The 21520-nt window shown below is 39.6% G+C and overlaps 1 protein-coding gene across 1 annotated transcript; it reads right to left on the bottom strand.

Annotated features, from left to right (window-relative positions):
- Window positions 1–7060: 7060 nt before the first annotated feature.
- LOC101483349 (protein-glutamine gamma-glutamyltransferase E) lies at window positions 7061–19863 on the bottom strand. Its single transcript, XM_004548847.4, has 15 exons — window positions 19728–19863; window positions 18331–18501; window positions 16699–16953; window positions 16439–16557; window positions 15446–15574; window positions 15022–15199; window positions 14599–14734; window positions 12383–12492; window positions 12136–12251; window positions 11895–12021; window positions 9926–10071; window positions 8867–9041; window positions 8562–8725; window positions 7843–7976; window positions 7061–7370 (listed from the first exon to the last, which is right to left on the bottom strand). The coding sequence occupies exons 1-15, from the start codon at window positions 19750–19752 to the stop codon at window positions 7223–7225; spliced, it is 2133 nt and encodes a 710-aa protein (XP_004548904.3). The 5' UTR covers window positions 19753–19863; the 3' UTR covers window positions 7061–7222.
- Window positions 19864–21520: the final 1657 nt, after the last annotated feature.

The raw sequence follows: 21520 nt of genomic DNA, 5'->3' as shown, positions 1-21520 counted from the left end.
AACTCAAAACGGCCATGTTTTCGGTGTTAATAGCACGCACCTATTATTTGATCCTACTCCAATCTCGTGCATGTGAAAAACAGTTAGTATTATATGTTTTACTTCTTTATTACAGTTTTCCTTAAGCTGTTGTCAATTTGTTAACTTTTCAAGCTAGTATGCATTTTGGTTTTTGTGCTGTTGAGACAACGCCGGTCTCTGTGATTCTTTTGGTCCTGGTAGAGATCACGCTGAGATGTTTCCATATTTTACACAATCCTTTTATTACCCATTATTCTTACAGATGCATTTGGAGATCAGCACACTGCATTCCTATGCAATCCTATGCTAAAGGCTGTTCTAAAGAACTCCACACAACAGTTACAGTATAACCTCTGGTCCCCCCCAACCCCCTACAGTAAACACCCCCGCAATGGAAATACACTAGTACAGTGGCCAAGGGTGCTGACACCCTGACTCCCATCTCCTTTTAAGGTAGTGCCCGTTTGCCCTTTGTCTGCCCCTCACCCTCAGTAACTCTTGCTTCCTGCCCTGAGGGTGGGGGTTGATTGTCCTCCTGCCCTGCACCCCAGTTCTTTGTTCCCATTCCAGGCCCATTTTCTATTTTGTATTCTTACACCCATTAACCGCAATATTATAATGTTGCAAGCAATCACAAACTATATTCTCTTTAACTCTGATGTATATTAAGAAATCTATTCTCACCAGTGCAAAAATACTCCAATTTGGAGTCTCAGTTGAAGTCATATTTGAAGTCTTGATTTAGCACGAGCTGTGGGTAGTGACCGAAAGAACGAGATCGCGGATACAAGCGGCGGAAATGAGCTTCCTCCGAAGGGTGGCTGGCCTCTCCCTTAGAGATAGGGTGAGAAGTTCGGCCATCCGGGAGGGGCTTAGAGTAGAGCAGCTGCTGCTCCACATCGAAAGGAGCCAGCTGAGGTGGTTCGGGCATCTGGCAAGGATGCCCCCTGGGCGCCTCCTGGGCGAGGTGTTCCAGGCATGTCCCACCGGGAGGAGGCCCCGGGGCAGACCCAGGACACGCTGGAGAGATTATATCTCTCGGCTGGCCTGGGAACGCCTTGGTATTCCCCCGGACAAGCTGGAGGAGGTGGCTGGGGAGAGGGAGGTCTGGACCTCTTTGCTTAGGCTGCTACCCCCGCGACCCGACCTCGGATAAGCGGATGAAGATGGATGGATGGATGGATTTAGTACTTCTAAACTTCTGTAAACTGGCGTACAGAGTAAACCTTGTCAATTAATGTTAGTCCTCCTGCCTAAATAAATACCTACCTATAGATATGTACAATGGAGGCATAAACCACGTAAGGTAGTATATTCTGATAAGACAGCACGGATTGGTAGACATGACTATAAATTTACGCTACGGTAGGATGTTTTGACAAAGTAGGACGTTTTCCGCCTGAGCTGGAGGTCGGGGTGCTGGAGGGACTGGCCGTGTGCTGTAGGTAGCATGGTTTGGCACTTAATTTTACCCGTAAGAGTGTGTTTCTAGCTCTTATTAACAAAGGTAGGATGATTTGCCACTGAATTTTAGCTGTTAAAATATGCTTGTAGGTCACATTCACAAAGGTAGGACGGTTTTGCACTTTATTTCGTGTTGTGCGCATGCATAGAAGCAACAGGTAGGATGGTTTGGCAGGTGGGATGGATTCCCAGTACACCTGCCACCCGTTGAGCTGCCTATGAGCCCCGGCTCACGGCCATAATTGCTGCACTCCTGCCAATTGCCACACTGGTGGCCCACAGACCAGCTCCGGAACCGCTGCTTCACATGCGGGCGGAACCTGGACCCACCTCATCACTAGCGCCGCTGTATACGTGGGTGGTCACCTAAACAGACACCTGTCACTAGGCCAGGGGCTGGCCACAGTCGGGTGATGGGGGTATGTGGCGGGCCGTGGTCTGTGGTTGGCACTGCAGACGGACACACCTGAGCGGCATCTGCAATCATGCCCTGCTTAAAGTCTGAACTTGGTTCTGCTGTAATTGTTGTTGTTGGTAATGTGTTTGGCTGCGAGCTGCAAAGGTGTAGCCAATTGTAAAACAGCAACCGTAAAAATAAAGTGTGTGTGAAAAGCATTGCCATGTGGTCAAGTCTGCTGTGGTTCTGTTACATCGAGTTACAACCTGAATAAGTTGACACTCATCTTAAATGTACCAATATGCACAAACATCTGGAGATTTTATAAAAGACAACATATATATTATAAAAGACCTTTTAAAACATCTGTATTAGATAAAGAAGCATAAAAATACTGTCTCTAACTGTTACAAAGTTAGTGCTGTTTAGTTCTTTTTATTTCTTGACCTCCTAGTCTACATCTACCCAGGGCAGATTTACTGATGTCAGCCAAGTCATCGAGTTGGGACACGTTCTGAGGTGTGTTGAAGTCACTGTTGGATTTGACAGCTGACGTAAATTTCTTCATCATCTAAATGTCTTCATCACCCCCTTGCACGCACCATTTACCTGTCCATCCTTCTCTCACAGGGCATGTGTTTTGTGTAAAGTTGGAGTTTGACTCCCTGACTGACTCCCTTTTATCAGCCAGCTTCAATTGCACTTTTTGGCACTTTGGTATTCATATAATTTTTCTAAAAAATGAAATAGAACAAAATTGACAATAATCTCTGTTGGTCTGTTTGAAATAAAGGCCTGCTTGTAAAAAGTGAAGCCAATATAAAATTCACAGTGTATGTGTGTGTATACCTGTTCAATTTCAAAACTCAAACCTCTGATTAAAAAAAACACCATTACTGCTGCCTTATTATCTGCGGAACATCAATACACTTGTATTAAAACCTTGTAAAGCTTGGTCATTAGTTATTGTTAAGCTCTGACCCTCTTGGACAGTGTATCCTGTTCTTGTCCTGTCTTTCTTCCCTCACTCCCAAACCGTCATGGCAGATGGCTGCCCCTCCCTGAGCCTGGTTGTGCCAGAGATTTCTTTTTATTAGAAGGGAGACTGTTGAGGTTTTATCTGGTTTATATCTATCTTTGTAGGGTCTTTACCTTAGAATATCATGTGCCTTGAGGAAACTGTTGCTGCGATTTGTCATTTTATGAATAAAATTGAATCAAATTTTATTTTGTGTTTTTAGCTAAATGACGGAAATTTTTTGGCCACTTAATTATGATGTCAAAATCTATGGGTAAAACATACCTTTATTTGTTTTCATGTTTAATTTCAGCTTCATTTCTGTCTTAATTTCTGTTCATTTTGTGCTTTCAATCTACTTTAAAGGAAATAAAAAAAAAAAAAAAATCTTCAAAAAAGACAGGAAAGACTTCACCAATAATGGGAGTATCTTTTTTTATTTTTTATTTTTTTACATTTCTGCCATCTTGTGGCCACAGTCGAGAGCTCTTTTTTTTTTTTTTTTTTTTTTTTTTTTTTTTTTTTTTTTTTGCCTGTCCCGTTTGGCTCTTTTGCCATCAGAATTGTTGTCTAAAGGCAAAGAAATATGCCCAACGGATTTACTTTACCAAATTGACCATCCCAGCCTTGCCATAATGGTCCATTTGATTCACCTTTTATTGTTTATTCGTTTATTGGGCAGCACGGTGGCACGGTGGTTAGCACTGTTGCTGCACAGCAAGAAGGTCCTGAGTTCAATTCCACCATCAGGCCGGGGTCTTTCTGTGTGGAGTTTGCATGTTCTCCCTGTGTTTGCGTGGGTTCTCTCCGGGTACTCCGGCTTCCTCCCACCGTCCAAAGACATGCAGCTTGTGGGGATAGGTTAATTGATTAATCCAAATTGTCACTAGGTGTGAATGTGAGTGTGAATGGTTGTCTGTCCCTATATGTTAGCCCTGCGACAGACTGGCGACCTGTCCAGGGTGTACCCCGCCTTTCGCCCTATGACAGCTGGGATAGGCTCCAGCGCCCCCCGCGACCCTGAAAAGGATAAGCGGAAGCGAATGGATGGATGGATGGAATACGGGACAGACTTGACTGGGGGAAAGAAGGGGAGAAAGAAAGAGGGAAAGAGAAACAGCTGAGAAGAGGGACAGGGGAGAAGGGCAAAAAACAAAAACCAACAGAATGGGCAGCAAAAAAAAAAAAAAAGCATATATCAATCACCTGGATCACCTGCTGAGAAAGAAAAAAGAAAACAAGCAGAAGAGAACAAGAGTAATAGAATAAACAACATCACAATGATATATGGGAATATGACAGTAAATACTAAATATTAAACATTATTGTGCAGCACATAAGATCAACAGAACACAGTGTGCTTTGAGGTAGGAGCCAAAAAGGGTGTAGTTTGTGGGTGTGATCACCCGTGTGTACACCTGTGAGCATGGACGCGTTTGTTTTTTGTTTTTTAAAAGGTTCCTTCATGTAATGATCTGCTAGAGGGTGTGGGGGGGGGGGGGCACAGCCCCGTCCTCCAGGGCATGAAGCAGGTATGGAGGAGATCAAAACTCCAGACATCCAGAGGCCCTCAGAACACAAGAGACCAAGGAAGACCAACATAGGGGCAGCTGCGCCACTGTCCCAGAAAGAGCTGAGGAGAGTCCCAGATGAGGGCTCACTCAGCAGCCGTGGAGCAGAAGCCAGGGGGAGTTGAGTACACAGTCGAGAGCTCTAATTGTTTTTTTGCTGCAGCTATCTCTGTTTTACAGGCATGTCAGTCTCCGATAACCAAAGATGGAAATGGGCAAGCAGAGACGCCAGCAGCTTTTTCTGGTAGTTTTTATAAGCACATTGTGAATAAAGCTCTAACCTTTGACTGTGAGCTCCACCCATTTTTATGACATCCTCCACAATGAGGTGCATCTCACGTGTCGGCACAGAGGCAGGCCTGAGACACGGAGAGAACAGAAGGTGAAAACCGCCGCGAACTGAAGTTATAATGCTGGAAAAAAACAAGGTTTATTTCAAATCAATTCACAAATGGAGACACAATCAATTTTGACTGCATCAAGTAAAAATTATTGTTTCTGCACATATGTTTTTTATTTATTTATTAGTTTTAAACTATCAAATTAAATCACAATTTTATCCTTTGAAATTAGACAAGATGACCCCACAGACACAGAAACGTCATTCTGGTCACTCCCAGTGAAAACCTTAACATTTTCAGCTCTGCCACCTCCACCTCGGCCTCCTGTCTTTTTGTTTGGGCCACTGTCTTGAAACCATACATCATAGCAACTTTCATTTTCCCTATTGATGATATCCTTCTGTCACAAAACACACCTCACACTTGTTTCCACCCACTCCATTTTATAATGGGCTTTTAAATTGTTTTTTTTTTTTTTTAATTAAAGCCCTGCTAATTGTTATCTGGTGGAAGGTCAGACAATTAGCCAACCACTACTTTAGACATTATGAAATGTCAGAATTTCTTAAAATAATTAGATAAAGAACATACTTTGGATTTTTCCCAGTAAATAGTGGCATTGTAAGGTTATTCCTTCTGTATGTTTTTTAACTTTTTTTGTATTAAAACTTTGTCCATTTTGACTTTTCATATTCCAGCTGTACATTCTTTTAAAAGCAAATCTTTGCATTTCCTGAACAAATATATTGTCAGTTGTTTTTCTTCACAAATCTGACTCTGAAACACACTGTATGGTCTGAGTAACACTGCGGTCTAATGTCTCCTTTAGGCCACTGAGGGATGATGACAACACCAGTGCAGAATTTGTATCTGATGTCCCAGTAACAGCTTACAATGTGCAGTGGTGTCAGCTTTTATTTCAGTGTATGTGGTAGTAGTGATGACATATAATACAAAATGTGACATTTATATAAAACATCAGTGCTGTACTTTCTGTACAAGTTCGTGGTGCAGATATGTGACTAACAATGGTGTAACTATGCAAACAATTTAAGTAAAGTAATGGTGGTAACAATAACCAAATGATAATAAATAAAATGTTCTTTACTTATGACTGAACAAAAGTAAATGTAGAGTGACGCAAACAGACACGTTATTCTGTATCATAATTCTTTTTATGACACACCTGTTCTCTTGTGTCCCAAACAACAAATAATAATAATGGATTGGATTTATATAGCGCTTTTTAAGGCACCCAAAGCACTTTACAATGCCATTATTCATTCTCTCTCACATTGGTGGAGGAAAGCTACAGTTGTAGCCACAGCTGTCCTGGGGCAGACTGACAGAAGTGAGGCTGCTATATTGCGCCATCGGCCCCTCTGGCCAACGCCAGTAGGGTAAAGTGTCTTGCCCAAGGACACAACGACCAGGACAGAGAGCCCGGGGATTGAACCGGTGACCTTCCACTTACAGATACGTTTCCCAACCCCCTGAGCCACGGTCGTCCTTTATAATAATAAGAAACATTATTAGCACAAGGAGACTGTAAACTGAATGATACTGAGCATGAATGATTACAAACAAACAGCAAAGAAAGAATGAGTTGTGTTGGTGTGATCGACTTCTTGTTACGAATCTGGGTCGTTTGACCCAGCGTTTTGAGTTTTAGTTTATTTTTGATGTTTATGGTTTATGTTTAAGTTCATTAGGTTATCTAAGTTCATTTGTTTATTAGATTCCTCTTGTGTCTTCTACCCCTGTCAAGTTTGTATTGTCATGTCTGCGTCTCACGTTGCCTCTTTTATTTTGAAGGTCCATGTCCTACGTCAGTGTAGTCAGCTTTGCTTCCTTTTTCTCGTTAGTGTCAGCTGTTTCCCCATGTGTTTCCACTTCCCCTAATCACCCTTGTGTGTATTTAGTCTGTGTGTTTCTGTTCGTCCTTTGTCAGGTCGTCTGTTGTTCACGTCATGTTTCATGTCCAGGTTGTTCTTGTTTGTTTAGTTCTCCCAGTTTAGGTTAATGTTAGTTTTGCTTCAGTTAGCCTTGCTCTTTGTTTGTACATTTCTTACCAGCCTCATTAAACGGCTCGCTTTTTGTTAATACCCAAGTTTTGGTTCCACGTTCCTTTTGTGTCTGCATTTTGGGTCCTCTTTACAAATTCCTACAGTCTACCTCCACCAGACTGTGACACTTTTTTTTTTTTCTTGACACTTCTAAAGTACACAAAAAATGACCCAAACATCCACAAGGTTTTGACAGTTTATTTGGCAAAATTATGCAATCACTTACTGACCCTTTACCAAATTGTGTAAAAATAAAATGTCTACATCAAGCTTTTTTTTTTAAATTTTTTTAATTTTTTTTACTGACTAAAATTACACAGCTTCTACCCTGTGATTCTGAGGAATTATGGTTGGACATTGACAGTACAGGTGCACTTGAGGTCTCTGAAGGAGGAGCAGTCAAAGTCAGCCAGGACGGTCTTCTTGCCAGTCTTCTTGGGAAGTAAGAAAAACGTAACACGAAACCTGTGGCTTGGTTTCAGGTCTGGAAGTCTGAGGGAAACATAAGAGTAAAACAGAACAGTTAAGGTTAATGTTTAATTTGTGAGACCGGATTGGTAAAAGCTTGTGTTCCTAGAACTGTGACGACAGGAGAAAGCTGCAAGATGGGCCAAGGAGGTGAGCAGAAGTTTCTCCACTGGAATTTTGCTGTCCTGATTTCAATGGCCCATCCACTGTTTTACTCCACTGTTTTACACACCATTACAGAAATCTCAGGGACTGCTGAGCACTGTAGTCAGTGGCTAGATAAAGGGGAAAGACCCCAGCTGAGCCCCGAGACGTTAGGGACCCACACCCAGGTGTGATCAGCTTCTAGTGAGCCTGTGTCATTTCAGGTGGTGTGAAGACGGAAATAATGCCATTGCTACATGGAGGAAAAACTGGTGCACACAACACTTGTTGTGTAAAACTGTACACAAGCATTTAGAATCCAGATAAGTTTAAATTATGCACACACGCTTACATGCAATTTTGCTCTCCGTCCACGAGACCACTTCCAGAAATAGTCAGAGTGCAATCTGTCAGTGTCTTGTTGACTGGGTTCATGAAAACCACTTCAGCAGTTGTGCTTTGGTTCACGCTTGCCAGACTGGGAGTCTAAAAGACAAAGATTTTACAGTTCAAAAACTTTTGCATATGCAATATTTTTCCCAACCAAAAATTAGAAACCACAACACGTATATCACTTTCAGTTTATGCAACTTCTGCTATAAATATGACAGCCCACATCATACAACACCACAGATACAGGAGGTGCATGTTTTATACACAGTCATGCACATAGAAAAACACTCACTCTCTGACCATCGCGCATGATATCAGATAAAGGTTTGGGCACACTCACGTGTTCCATCCCGAAGGACAAATATGAAATTTGGTATACATTAAAGACTGCCAACTGTAATAATGTGACCTAACTCCTCATGTAGCAATCAGTTTCAGTTTAACTGTACCAGCTCCATGACCAATTACTTTTAAATACAAGACATGTCAACTGGCAGCGATGGTGCTTTTTGTTTTGTGCTAATTTAGCAAGTCTTTATTTCATTTCACATAATTATATTTATCATTAAAACAAGTACAGCAGGAGATAACAACAGCTGTGAGCTAATGTGTCAGTTGTTCTTCGAACAAAGCTACAGAATGATTACAGAGTGAGAGAGATGGTAGTTTTTTACTCACTGTGATGGAGATTGGAGGATCCAACAGAATGACATCATTCACTGCTAGGTACACATTTTTCGGCTCCAGCTTATCTGTGACCATAGCTGAAATCTTCATGCTGTCAGAGTCCACCATGTGCTCATGGTACACCAAGAAGGGGACCAAGATAGGGATGGACAGATCTGGAGCAGATAGAGGGAGAGAATTATAGTTGTTGCAGTCTCTCATATGACCTGATCTCTCAATCTGTCTTTGAGGTATCTCTAATCTAAGAATAAACCCCACCCCACAAAAAACACTTCAGTCCTATCCAATTGACTCACCTTTCCCAGGCAGCAGTGTCTCTTCCTTTACCTCACTCTGGATGTTTTCAACCGGTGAGCCATTGTACCTCATGGCCTGGACGCTGATATTGATGGACACAGGCCTGGCAGTGCTGCTCTCACTGTTCAGCACCAGCTTCAGACTCACGTCCTGACCGTCCTTTGGCTTGGATACCTGCAGCATCACAAATAGAGGAATAAGGTACAATTCCCTGTGCACCAGGTTTATTATGCACAATTCCTTAAAATATGATTAAAAAGATATGCTTAAAACAACAGCTTGTGAGATTTGAGTTTTCTTAATTTAGATAAGCACTTTGCTTTTAGGTAACAACGATAATGGTCATCTCTTTTGAATAAGTTGTGGTTTTTGGGTGGTTTTTTGTTAAAATTGATTTATAGTAGAGACCATTAAGCACAGCCTTTGCTAGCCTTTGCTAATTTCAGCCAGTGGCTATAAACTATGAGTGATTTGTAATTAGACAGCATTCAGTGTGCTTCATGCACAAGATATAGTTAAAATGTAACGTTTTCATTCTCATTAAAGCACATACAGTAAAGACGAATGCAATCCTTAGTTCCAACAAAAACATTTGGCCCAATCACCACCACAGTTGTTAACATTAATGCTATTTGTGGGCCTCCTGATGACATTTCAAAAGAAAACTTGTCAGATGATGATCCTGCAAACAGCCAATCCACCAGTTATTCATCTAACTGGCTGCTCAGCTAGAGCAGGACAAGTGTGCTAAAATGGTCATACTGTAGACACTTGAGTATAGAACTGCATATAAGAGATAACACATTTCACATTGACAGTGCTTTTTTCAGTCCTTTTTATGGTTTTATGGGGTCTGGTGGATTGGATGAGCTTTTATTCATTAACTGTTTTGGTTAAATTATTAAAATTAATTTAAAAAGGCAACAGAGGTAACTTTTTGTTACATTTGTAATAATAAAATTTTTTAGAAAATCCAGACACCAAGTAAGTACTAAAATATATTTAAGATTCACTTAAATAGAAAAATAAAGAGATACAACAGGAACTCTGTGATGTACCTCTTTAAATTGGATGTTTATTTTTGGCTGTGGAACGATGCCCCCAGGAGATGTTCCATTGGTACTGTTTGTGGCCCCTTCATTGCCCATTGTCTCCTTATTTCTGGAGAGGGCATATTTAAATACGGTTCTCTCCTTCTCAGTGCCTGTGGGGATTGAAAATGTTGTTGAGTTCAAGATTCACAAATTAATTTTTATCAAATAATATCAAATGTTCAGACCATAATGAAATGAACCTTCTCATTACTGATGAAGTTTATTACATCTTCATCTGCAATATATTTTGCAAATTCCTATTACTCCATTAGGTTTATATAGTTGAATTTTGAAATTCCCAATAATACAAAATGTGACATAAATTATGAAATAATTCACAGAAATAACTTTAATCTGTCAAAAGTAATAATAAATAAAAAATTCCATAAATCTTAACCAATGAAAGTCAGACATTGCTTTTCAACCATGCTTCAACTGAATTATTTAAAAAATAAATGCATGAAACAGGCCTGGACAAAAATGATGGTACCCCTAGAAAAGAATGAAAATAATGTGACCAAAGGGACATGTATGTTAATCCAAAGTGTGTTCACTAATCAGCATCACAGGTGTCCACAATCTTGTAATCAGTCAGTGGGCCTATATATAGGACTCCAGGTAGTCACTGTGTTGTTTGGTGATATGGTGTGTACCACACTCAACATGGACCAGAGGAAGCAAAGGAAAGAGTTGTCTCAGGAGATTAGAAAGAAAATAATGTTAAAGGTAAAGGCTACAAGACCATCTCCAAGCAGCTAGATATTCCTGTGACTACAGTTGTACATGCCATTCAGCAATTTAAGATCCATGGGACTGTAGCCAACCTCCCTGGATGTGGCCACAGGAGGAAAATTGATGACAAATCAAAGAGACGGATAATTCGCATGGTAACAAAAGCCCAGAAAGACTTCTAAAAAGATCCAAGCTAAGATTCATTCTCAAAGAACATCAGTGTCAGATCGCACCATCTGTTGTTGTTTGAGCCGAAGTAGGCTACATGGGAGATGACCAAGGAGGACACCATGGTTGAAAACAAATCATAAAAAAGCCAGACTGGAATATGTCAAGTTTCTGGGAGAATGTCCTGTGGACAGATGAGACAAAAATTTAACTTTTTGCCAAGGCACATCAGCTCTATGTTCACAGACGGAAAAATGAAGCATATCAAGAAAAGAACACTGTCCCAACTTTGAAACATGGGGGAGGCTCGGTTATGTTCTGGGACTGCTTTGCTGCATCTGGCACAGGGTGTCTCGAATCTGTGCAGGGTACAATGAAATCTCAAGACTACTCGATTCTAGAGAGAAATGTGCTGGCCAGTGTCAGAAAGCTCACAGGTCATGGGTCTTACAACAGGACAATGACCAAAAACACACAAAAATGGCTAAGGGGAAAGCATTGGACTATTTTAAAGTGGCCTTCTATGAGCCCTGACCTCAATCCTATTGAGCACCTTTGAAAGGAGCTGAAACATGCAGTCTGGAAAAGGCGTCGTTCAAACTGGAAACAACTGGAGCAGTTTGCTCATGAGGAGTGGGCCAAAATACCTGCTGAGAGGTGCAGAAGTCTCATTGACAGTTACAGGAATCGTTTGATTGCAGTGATTGCCTCAAAAGGTTGTGCAACAAAATATTAAGCTGTGGGTACTATCATTTTTGTGTCCAGGCCTGTTTCATGCATTTTTTTTTTTTTAATAAGTCAGTTGAAGCATACTTGAAAAGCAATGTCTGACTTTCATTGGTTAAGATATATAGAATTTTTATTTATTACTTCTTTTGTCAGATTAAAGTTCTTTCTGTGACCATTGTGAGTTTTTCTTTCATTGACTGAAGGGTACCAACAATTTTGTCCACGTGTGTATAGTTTCATAATATCAGGATGGCAATGGACGAAATGGTCAGCTCAAATCTTTGAGTTTGTCAGCTGAACTCACCTTCCTTGTACTTGTACTTGTCTGTGATGTCCAGCCTCGTGTTGGAGCCAACAGTCTTGGTGGAGATATTCTGTCCGACTGACTTGGTGTCAGAGAGCATTTTCGTCATTGTGCCATCAGCTTTACACTGAACACAAAAAAACTATTTAGAACACAAAACTAGACATAAAACATTTCTGCCAAAGACTTCCTTCTAAATGGGATATTCATGTATTCATAGAGTCGAGCTATGTATACTAACCAGCCAGTCAATGCAGTCCGCATTGACCTCAGCAAAGACAAATGGGACATCATATTTGAGATCAGTTTCTCCATCCAAGATGGCTTTGACTGGGGCTGGACCGCAGCAGTATACACCTGCATATGTAGAGCAGCTCATTCAGACAAAGTGTTCAAACGCAATACTTAGAAATTTATCTTATATTTACTATCAATAAATTAAAGTAATAAAACAAAGGAAGAAACAGTTTAGACAAGAAATTTCATACCGTCACTCTTTTCCTGTGGTGTTGGATCCACAACTTGCCACCCGTCATATTTTCCATCCTTTGCCAGGTCAGTTCGGGTCATCCAGCACTCTAACCAGACGTGGAAGTTCCTTAAACAGATACAGAACACAACATTCTGATGTTGGAGTGAGTGGAAACTCAACACTGGATTTAGAAAGTCCAGAACAGTCAACAGAGCTGGACTAAGTGACAGCATAAGGAAATTAAAGTGTTGATCAAAAACTGGGGGGTTGTTGATGATTTTGACAAATTAATTTAAACATGGACAATTACAAAGAAAGAATAATATACCATCTTCAGCTGCACCAAAGAGTAAAACAGTTAAATGTGAATTATAAAATATTAGGGCTCTCTCTTATAAGTCCTTTTTATTAAATGATTTAATAACTGACAACATATTAATTTGTTCTGCCTTACTGAAACCTGGTTACAACAGGTTATATCATGTTAGCTTAAATGAGTCCACACCCCCTCCATCCCACTGTCAGAAACTTGAAACACAGGATGAGGAGGTAGAGTGACAACAATCTTCTACTTTTCTACTTCAATCTATTAATCAAATTAATCATAGACTTAGATGGAGTTTTAATTCATTTTGAAAGCCTAACTCTTGGCCTAGTCCACCATAACGGAAAAAATCAAAAGTCAGTTTTATGTTACTATCGATCTTCCTCCCGCCATCCTCCAGATATCATGGGAGGCCCCTGCAATAGCCTAGACCTACTGCAGCGTAACTAAGAGAGGATTCAGGGCCACCTGGTCCTTCCCTAACTACATGCTTAATAAAAAAGAAATGGTTTAAGTCTAATCTTAAAAATAGAGATGGTGTCTGTCTCCCAGTTCCAAACTAGGAACTGGTTTCACAGAACAGGGGCCTGAAAGCTGAGGACTCCCATTCTACTTTTAAATATTCCAGGAACCACAAGTAAATCAGCAGTGCAAAGTACAAATTAAATGAAAAGCCAGACCCTCCCCAGCCAAGACTCACAGACTTCATAGGTCCCTCAAACTGCCAGGCCTCTGGCTGAGGACCCGAGGTTAAAGGACAAACAAATCTCACATGCAGGGTGAGTGGGGAAAAAAAAAAAAAAAAATCTATATATCTATATATATATTAGGGGTGCAACGATACTCATATCGATATTGAACCGTTCAATACAGTGCTTTCGGTTCAGTACGCATATGTATCGAACAATACTAAATTTTAAATTAATTTTATCAACTTTTCTTCTGACGATGCTGTCTGTGTTGAGAGCTCAGTGGATCTGCGTTTGACTACTCTGTCTAGGCTGCACTGTCGAGCGCAGATCCACTGAGGCGCAGGTAAGCTAGCAAGACAGAAGCTAAGCTCTCCTTGCAACATGGCAAATTGAACCTCCCCCATCCTCATTCAGATCTGGCCTTTGGAACTATTTTGGTCTTCATGTGAAGTATGACCCTGAAGGTAAGCGCGTCATGGACAAAAGTAAAACAGTATGTCGGATGTGCCACGCAATGCTCAATTACATTGGTGGGAACTACTGCGTTAGCGCAGTTAGCTCGTTAACATGTTGACGCCGTCCAGCTGAAGCACGGGGCGATCCGTGGTAGCTCGTTAACGGAGATTTGCTGTGTTGTGGCGTTAACATCATTTCAGATTAACGCTGACAGCACTAGTGGGAACACAACGAATATGACTGCACATTTACACCGACATCATCCTAGTGCAAAGACAAGTGGAAGCAGACAAAAACAACAAGCACGCATGCTATAAACTTTACCTGAGTCATTTAGACAGCCTTTAGCACGTGATTCTCCTTATGGGGACCTGATATGTTTCATATGCTGCTGAGAATATACCCCAGAAGAAGCGTATAGTATAGCTTTTATTTTGGAAAGAGTCATTTCTCTGTAATAAACTCTCCAGTAATTTCTCGATCAGATAGATTTATTATTTTATTACTTTGTTGTTTCAGCAACATTAAATTTAAAAACTGTACTTTTGAGTTAAAATATATATTTATAATTTTAATAAATGACAAATTAAAAAGGCATGAACATTTTTTTGTATCGAAAAAATATCGAACCGTGACACCAAAGTATCAAGCCGAACCGTGAATTTTGTGTATGTTGCACCCCTAATATATAGAGATAGATAGATAGATAGATAGATAGATAGATAGATAGATAGATAGATAGATAGATAGATGTCTTACCAGACACTGTCCTTGGTCTCTTTCTCTCTCACTCCATAGTCAGCATGGTACACATCAATGGTGAGATTCTTGTTATTGTCATGAGCTGACTGGAAGTTGGTGATCACACGGCATGGGATGCCCAACAGACGCATTACTGGATCCCAAAAAACAAAGAAAACAGCCAAAAAAAGAAAAGAAGTGAATGAAGCATTTGTCAAATTGTACATTAGATTTTATTGTTAAATATCATTATTCTTAATGCTATGCCACTAGCTGGCCCAGTGATAGAAAGTTGTAAGTAAGGAAAAGACAGATGAGACCCCTGCATATCAGTAATATTATGAACTTCCAGAGAACATCTAGTATTATCCTACATTAGTACTTTGGTCTAGAAAATTGGCGGTTGTACTGTGAGTAAGGACTTGCAGAGTTAGTAAGTACCTGAACACATCACGCCAGCAAATACCCAGCACTGTCCATATTTGACTGATTGGCAGTTCATGTCATACCAGTGCTTGAGGATGGGATAGCTGCCAGACCAGTGAGTGGGTTCATTCCCACCCGAGTATGGACCTGACCACCGTCCCTCCACGACGCCATAGTCATCATTACTGTTGATCTGGAAGCAAAAAAGGAAAACAAAGTTCTCCTTCTTATATTGTGATTTATACAAGTGAGCTATGGTTTCCCTCAAAATGGTTATAAAACATTGATTAACAAAATGCCATAAACCATTCCTTCCTACATGTTACCTTGATTCCTTTTATATTTAAAGTATAATCCTTTAAATCACCCTTTTGCAGAAATGTTCTTTGCAAATAAAATACATCTGTACAGAACAGATGTATATTCATAAATATCCTACCATGGCGCTGACCACACGACTGACGTAGATGGGGTTACAGCGAGCAGAAACATCATTGGCTGCATTTGCCAGGTGTTTGGGGTTGACATCCAAGATCTTCAGACAAATCTTCACCATGTCTTCTTCAAACTGGGCAGGAAGAGAGCAGCTTATCTTAAACTACAGTGGTGTAAGTCATTCATACTTCATAGCAGAGCAAGTCTATTCATACTTATCGTCAAAAAGTATCTACAGTAGTGTCAGATTGTATCTATGTGACTCACTGAGTCATTCTGTGTGAGTACATTCTTAAAATTTACCTGCAAGCAATTAGCAAACATAAATATATTTTTGCTTATGCAAAGGTTGATGGTGGTTACATCTTCTTTCTCTTGTGTTAAACATTTATCAAGAATCTTAAATTATTCTAGATACTGTATACACCCCTTTAAATTAACCAGTTTTATTTTGCTTTATAGAAGATAAAATATTATAGTGGTGTGAAGACAATGGTGTTTAAACCCTTAAAATAAAATATGCAGTAGCAATAAAATTTTAGCATTATTCAGTAGCTACCATTTTGAAAGATAAGATTGTGCCTTTTTAATATGGTGCTATTTGGTGTCTATTTATTAAACTCAGTGTCAAAAATCTAATAAACCTACACAAAGTGTGTTTGTATGTGTGTACTGGTTTTTCCTATCTTGGTGTAGACCAAAATCTAAAATGTACCATACTTGTGGGGCCCAACCAAAACCCAAGTCCCCATGAGTTTGAAGGCATTTTTCAGACTCAAAATGTGGTTTTAGTGTCAGGGTTACAATTGGGTTATGGTTAGGTTTAGGGGAAGGGTTAGGGTTAGGCATTCATTTTTGATGGTTAGGATTAGGGTAAGCGGCTAGGGAAAGCATTATGTCAATGAGACAACACCCGACATATGTATGTGTGTGTGTGTGTGTGTGTGTGTGTGTGTGTGTGTGTGTGTGTGTGCGCGCGCGCGTGTGTGGTGTATACCTGCCCAAAGTCCCAGGGAACAGATCTGATGTAGTTCTCACTTCCACTATAGATTATACCATGTTCATTCAACACATACTCCTGTCTCTGTGCCTCATCAGAGAGAGACACTGAATCATCTACAGTAAAAAGGACAGGGATAAATACTTAAGACATAAAGATCAATGGATAGTGTTTTTAAGGAAAACAACAGCAACAGATGAACAGTGTTGATGGACAGTTAGGCAAACTGGCAGCAGACAGAAAGATAACAAACCTACCAGGGCACCAGGGATTGAAGAGCACTACCAGAGTTGCCAACAAGGTTTCCTCGTTCCTATATCTGGCAGTTAAGTTGTACTTTCCGATTGGAGCGTCAGCTGGAGGGGTAATGGTCAAATTCAAGGAACCCGTTAGTGGGTAAGATCTCTTCTCAAGCTCCACCTTCCATACCGCCTTCGCTGACGGCGAACGGCTGATTTTGTCTGGAATACCAAAGCGTGACTTTGTCCCCAGGTTCTCGGATGGATGTTTTCCTGTTGAGAGGATTCACAGAGGTAATAGGTAACTAGAGATAAACAATACAATACAATCAAACCGTTTTAACCACCAAAGATGGACATTATGAAAACTATCCTTCTTAAACCCGCATTAATTCTAATGACCAGCAGGTGGTGACTGTTTAAAAAAGTGCAGTTGCAAAGAAGACTATGAGAAAACAGCAGTAAGTAAGCACTTTAATGGTTTATGGTTGCAGTCCCTATTTTCAAATTTTACTGAATGCAACATCATGTTCCTGTTACAACGTTGTTCTTCATTATCATCAGAAACAATGCTCTATGAGTGACAAGTCACTAGTGCAGGTGTGTGTCGTGTTTCTCAGTCCTTTTCCTTGACATGTCAGTCAGGTCAAGGCTTTAAAACACCACTGTCTATAAACTGGTGGAAACTGTCACACCAACTGGATCCATCTTTAACTTACCGTCTATGGTCCCTGACAGGACCTTCCATGTCCAAAAAAAGAATTTAATAAACATAAATCAGTACCTTAAAGATGCATCATTACTCTTTTTTTTTAATTATGCATTAAAAGGGGAAATGGGTTCAAAGTTGAGCACAGTCCAAGAATAAATCTATGGAGCTATAAATGAGCATTATAGGTTACCATTTGAAAGTTTAGCCATGTTTACTAAGATATTGACCACATATACATGTACAACACAGAACAAGTAAATGTGTCTCATTATAGACTTGCACCTCTCACTCTATGACAGCTGGGGTAAATATTAACTTTCAAACTTGTTAGAATTTGCATTATGTACTGTACTTCCATGCACATTTCAATCATGCCAGTCACTGCCTCCCTTTTTAATTTCATGCCAACAAAGACATTGCAACCAATGACTGAAAGCAAAAGGTGAAAGCCTTTAAGAAGTAAAGCTTAGTTTATTTACAACAGAGCCTTTCCCCTTTGTGTTATGTCTAGCTTTCTCCTCACCCTTTCAATTGTCTGCTCCACCCTCATTGCTGTCACCTGACATAATTTCTCTTAATCTCTCTTTCTATTAATAAATATAAAACCTGCTCTCTGTTTGAAATATCTGGCTCCTGTGTTTAAGAGCTCTTTTTAAACTACACTAACACGCATGTATCTTTCATTTTTAATGGGTTTCACAAAGGTCTTGATAGACATCCATATTAAGAATTCCGAAACATTAATATTGCTGATAAAACAGAGAAAAAGAAGAAAATAGAGAAAACAGAAACAAGAAAAAAAAAACCCTCATAAAACACTGTTGATACATGGAAATCAATTTTCAAACAGTTCTTTTATTACTTCAATAAACAAAATCAATTAAAAGAAAGTTATATGCAATTTAAAAAATATCTTCATTGTATAACTACAGACCAACCTGTTTCTGCAGTGATGGTGAGCGGGTAAAGGTCAGGGTTGAAAGGTTGCGTCAGTTCAACTTTCACAGTGAACGGCTGACCTCTCCTCACAATCAGCTGATCCTTTGAGAGTTTTTTGGTGTGGTGTTCAGTGTTGTTGATCTCATAGTTGAGACCGACTCCTTTAAAAACTGGAAAAAATAAAAATATAACTGAAACAGACAAAATCAAAAGAATTGTGGCTAGTTTTCCAGGATACTGGAACCTTCATCCTGTTAATGTCTTTTGTGTGTGTCTGTGTGTGTTTTCCTTTCCCTTTTCTCTCCATATGTTTGCCTTAAATGTCAAATTAACTATTCCACACTTAAGGACTAAAGCCCACAGTGGTGATATGTTTACTCCATCTTTTCAAACTGTCAAGAATTGCACCTTTACTTTGACAAAGTTTACTTGCTGAGTTCAAATCTGAAAACCCCTTTCCTCCAACATGTCCTACTTTTTAGTTATGATGTTGATGCAAGAATTGGACAATTAGGATGACTGAACAGAAACAGCAACACATTTCAGCATTTAAGAAGTAAGTTTGGTCTTGAGATAAGAAAAGCCAGATGTTTCATTCTAAGGTTATTTATAGATGTCTGCTCAAGAAATGGATAAATGTAAGCACAATAATTTAATGGAGCTCAGAAGGTAAAGCAGGTCATCTAATCGGAGAGTTAGTGATTCAATCCCTGGCTGCTTCAGTCTGCCTGCCAAAGAACATTGGACAAGATTAAACCCCTAGTTGTTCTCTGATGTCTCCGTCAGAGTATAAATATTAGACAGAAAGTACTGAGGCATAAAAAAGTGCTTGTGTAATGTGTGTGAATGAGGCATGCTGTATAAAAATCAATCTGGCATACTGGTATTTAAACTGACTTGAACCTGGACCTAATTTTGTTTTACAGAACATATTTTGGATTTTCACGGTTGTGAGATAATGACCACAGGCACGCCGTTAGCTTTGTCTGGGTTTTGTTTTTTATTGTGATAAAGTTGAGCATATCACAAAAAAATCTTCACTTGCTTTAATCCAATGCATTTTTATTCCCCAGAAGCTTTTTTAAAGAAACTGCAAAGGTGACTGAAGTCATATCATCTATAAGCATTTTATGATATTGTATTTAATTTACCAGATAAAAACTGACACAGATGCAACCTTTTCTAAAAATCTCTTTTTTATTTTGCTTTTGCTTCTAACAAACCATGTGATATAATATTATGTAAATACATTTTATTATGTAAATAATACATCTTGTGTTAAAAAGAAAATGTAAATAACAATACATTCTTCATGCATACAATATATATAAGGTGCGATGTATTGTAAATGATGGTAAAATTCAGTTAATGTACATTCAAAAGTTGCTGTACTTACTTGACCGTCTGGTCTCCGATGACATCTTTCTAGACTTTCTGCAGCAGTTTAAGTACAGCGAGAAGCTCTCTGGAAGGCGCTGACCAGCACACTGACAGGATACGCTGAACCATGGTGGATTTTAAACCAACTCCTACACCCATCCCCATTTCACAAACTAGATTAACCAGCTAGACTAGCCATTTCCTGGTTGTTCAAAAGCTGCTTGCGCGTGCGCACGCATGCACACACACACACACACACACACACACACACACACACACACACACACGCACACGCACACAGGGTAAAGAATCTTACCAAAACCTGGATCGACTCCAGAAATTAATAACTTTTAAGCAAGATCAAACCGCACCCCTGGCAAAAAATAAATAAATCAAATTCCATTTAGCAATCAAAACTGAACCCATTGCATGACCTCACTGTCAGAGGTGTCATTATGGATCTGACGGTAATTTGTGGATTCCAGTTTGTGACTGCTAATGTGATTTAACCTGCAACGCATCCAAGCATCACACAATGAGCACAAACCTGGATTAGAACTTTACATGCTGCTTTATTTACTCTAAGTACAATATGCATCAGTTTAAAATAAATACTTGCTGATAATTCACAGGTAATTTAGTATAATACATTGCACTAATTATGTATGGAGGGTTTCATCCCAAGTCAAGCATCTTGTGACTGTATGTTAAGCAGAAGGAAGGAGGCCGGGAATAGTGAGTGCCAGAATCCCTATCAAGAATGAGACAACAAACATCCATAAGTACGTCAGAAAGAACTGATCACGTGCTTAGTGAATACATCAGGCAGCAGAAACCCAAGAAAGAAGATGAGCGAGAAGAAGAACCATTATGGATGGATAGATTGCATATACCAGATAGAAGAAGGGTGGAAGATGCTATCAAGTATGGCATTCATGGAATGCCATAACCAAGTAGCCGGCACAGTACAATGGAACATCTGTGCCAAGTATAGACTGGAAGTCCCAAGGTCAAAATGGCATACTAGGGTGGGTTGAGAATGTCCAAGCTAAGATCTTGTGGGTCTTCCAGATTCAGATGAACAAACTGGTAATGGCTAACCAATGAGAAATAGTAGTTGTGGACAGGCACAGGAAGATGGCCATAGGGACAGATGTAGCTATACCAAGTAATAGCAACATCAGGAAAAAGGAACATGAAAAGCTGAGAGAGGTGCTTGAGAAAATATGGAGGGTGAAGGCAACAGTGGTCCAGCAGTTTCCAGGAATGACATCTGAGATCTCTTTCCAGAAGAGGGCAGGATTAGGAATTAAAAATATATTGTGCAGGACTCTAAATTTGGGATTAAAAAATAATAATCTACATCTATCTATATGGATAACTATCTATATATTCAACTATCTATATATTGTCTCTCTTACTTTTAGGCTTTCACTATGATACACAGGCTTCCTCAAGGGTGTTCTTGACTTGGTTAGATGTTTTTCTTAACCATGGAAATAATTCAGCATGCACTCTAGTTGTCTTACGTGGTCTTTCAAGCCTTTTGGTGTTGCTGAGGTAGTAAATACCATTAACTTGTTTTAACAACTGATTTGGGCAATTCTAAAGTTTCTGCTGTCTCTTTGTTAGATTTATTTGTGTTTTTCAGTCTGATCACCTCCATCACTTGCACTAACATCTCTTTGGGCCTCTTATTTAAAATTTAATTTGAATTACAGCAAAGAGCTTGCCGTGTTAGTCCATTTGATTTACCTTTGTTATCATTATTTATTTATTGATTTACTTTATTTTAAGCTATTGCAGACA

This window comes from Maylandia zebra, linkage group LG5, assembly GCF_041146795.1.
Source record: "Maylandia zebra isolate NMK-2024a linkage group LG5, Mzebra_GT3a, whole genome shotgun sequence".
Classification (NCBI taxonomy): Eukaryota; Metazoa; Chordata; class Actinopteri; order Cichliformes; family Cichlidae; genus Maylandia; species Maylandia zebra.
This window is presented reverse-complemented; position numbering and strand designations above follow the sequence as displayed.

What these genes read in the sequence shown, in the direction of transcription:
- LOC101483349 (XM_004548847.4), bottom strand. Translation starts at nt 19,752, where the DNA reads ATGTCATCGGAGACCAGACGGTCAA. An exon ending in ATCGGAGACCAGACGGTCAA is followed by an intron (nt 18,502 to 19,727) that starts GTAAGTACAGCA and finishes TATTTTTTCCAG; the next exon opens with TTTTTAAAGGAGTCGGTCTC. An exon ending in CACCATCACTGCAGAAACAG is followed by an intron (nt 16,954 to 18,330) that starts GTTGGTCTGTAG and finishes TCCTCTCAACAG; the next exon opens with GAAAACATCCATCCGAGAAC.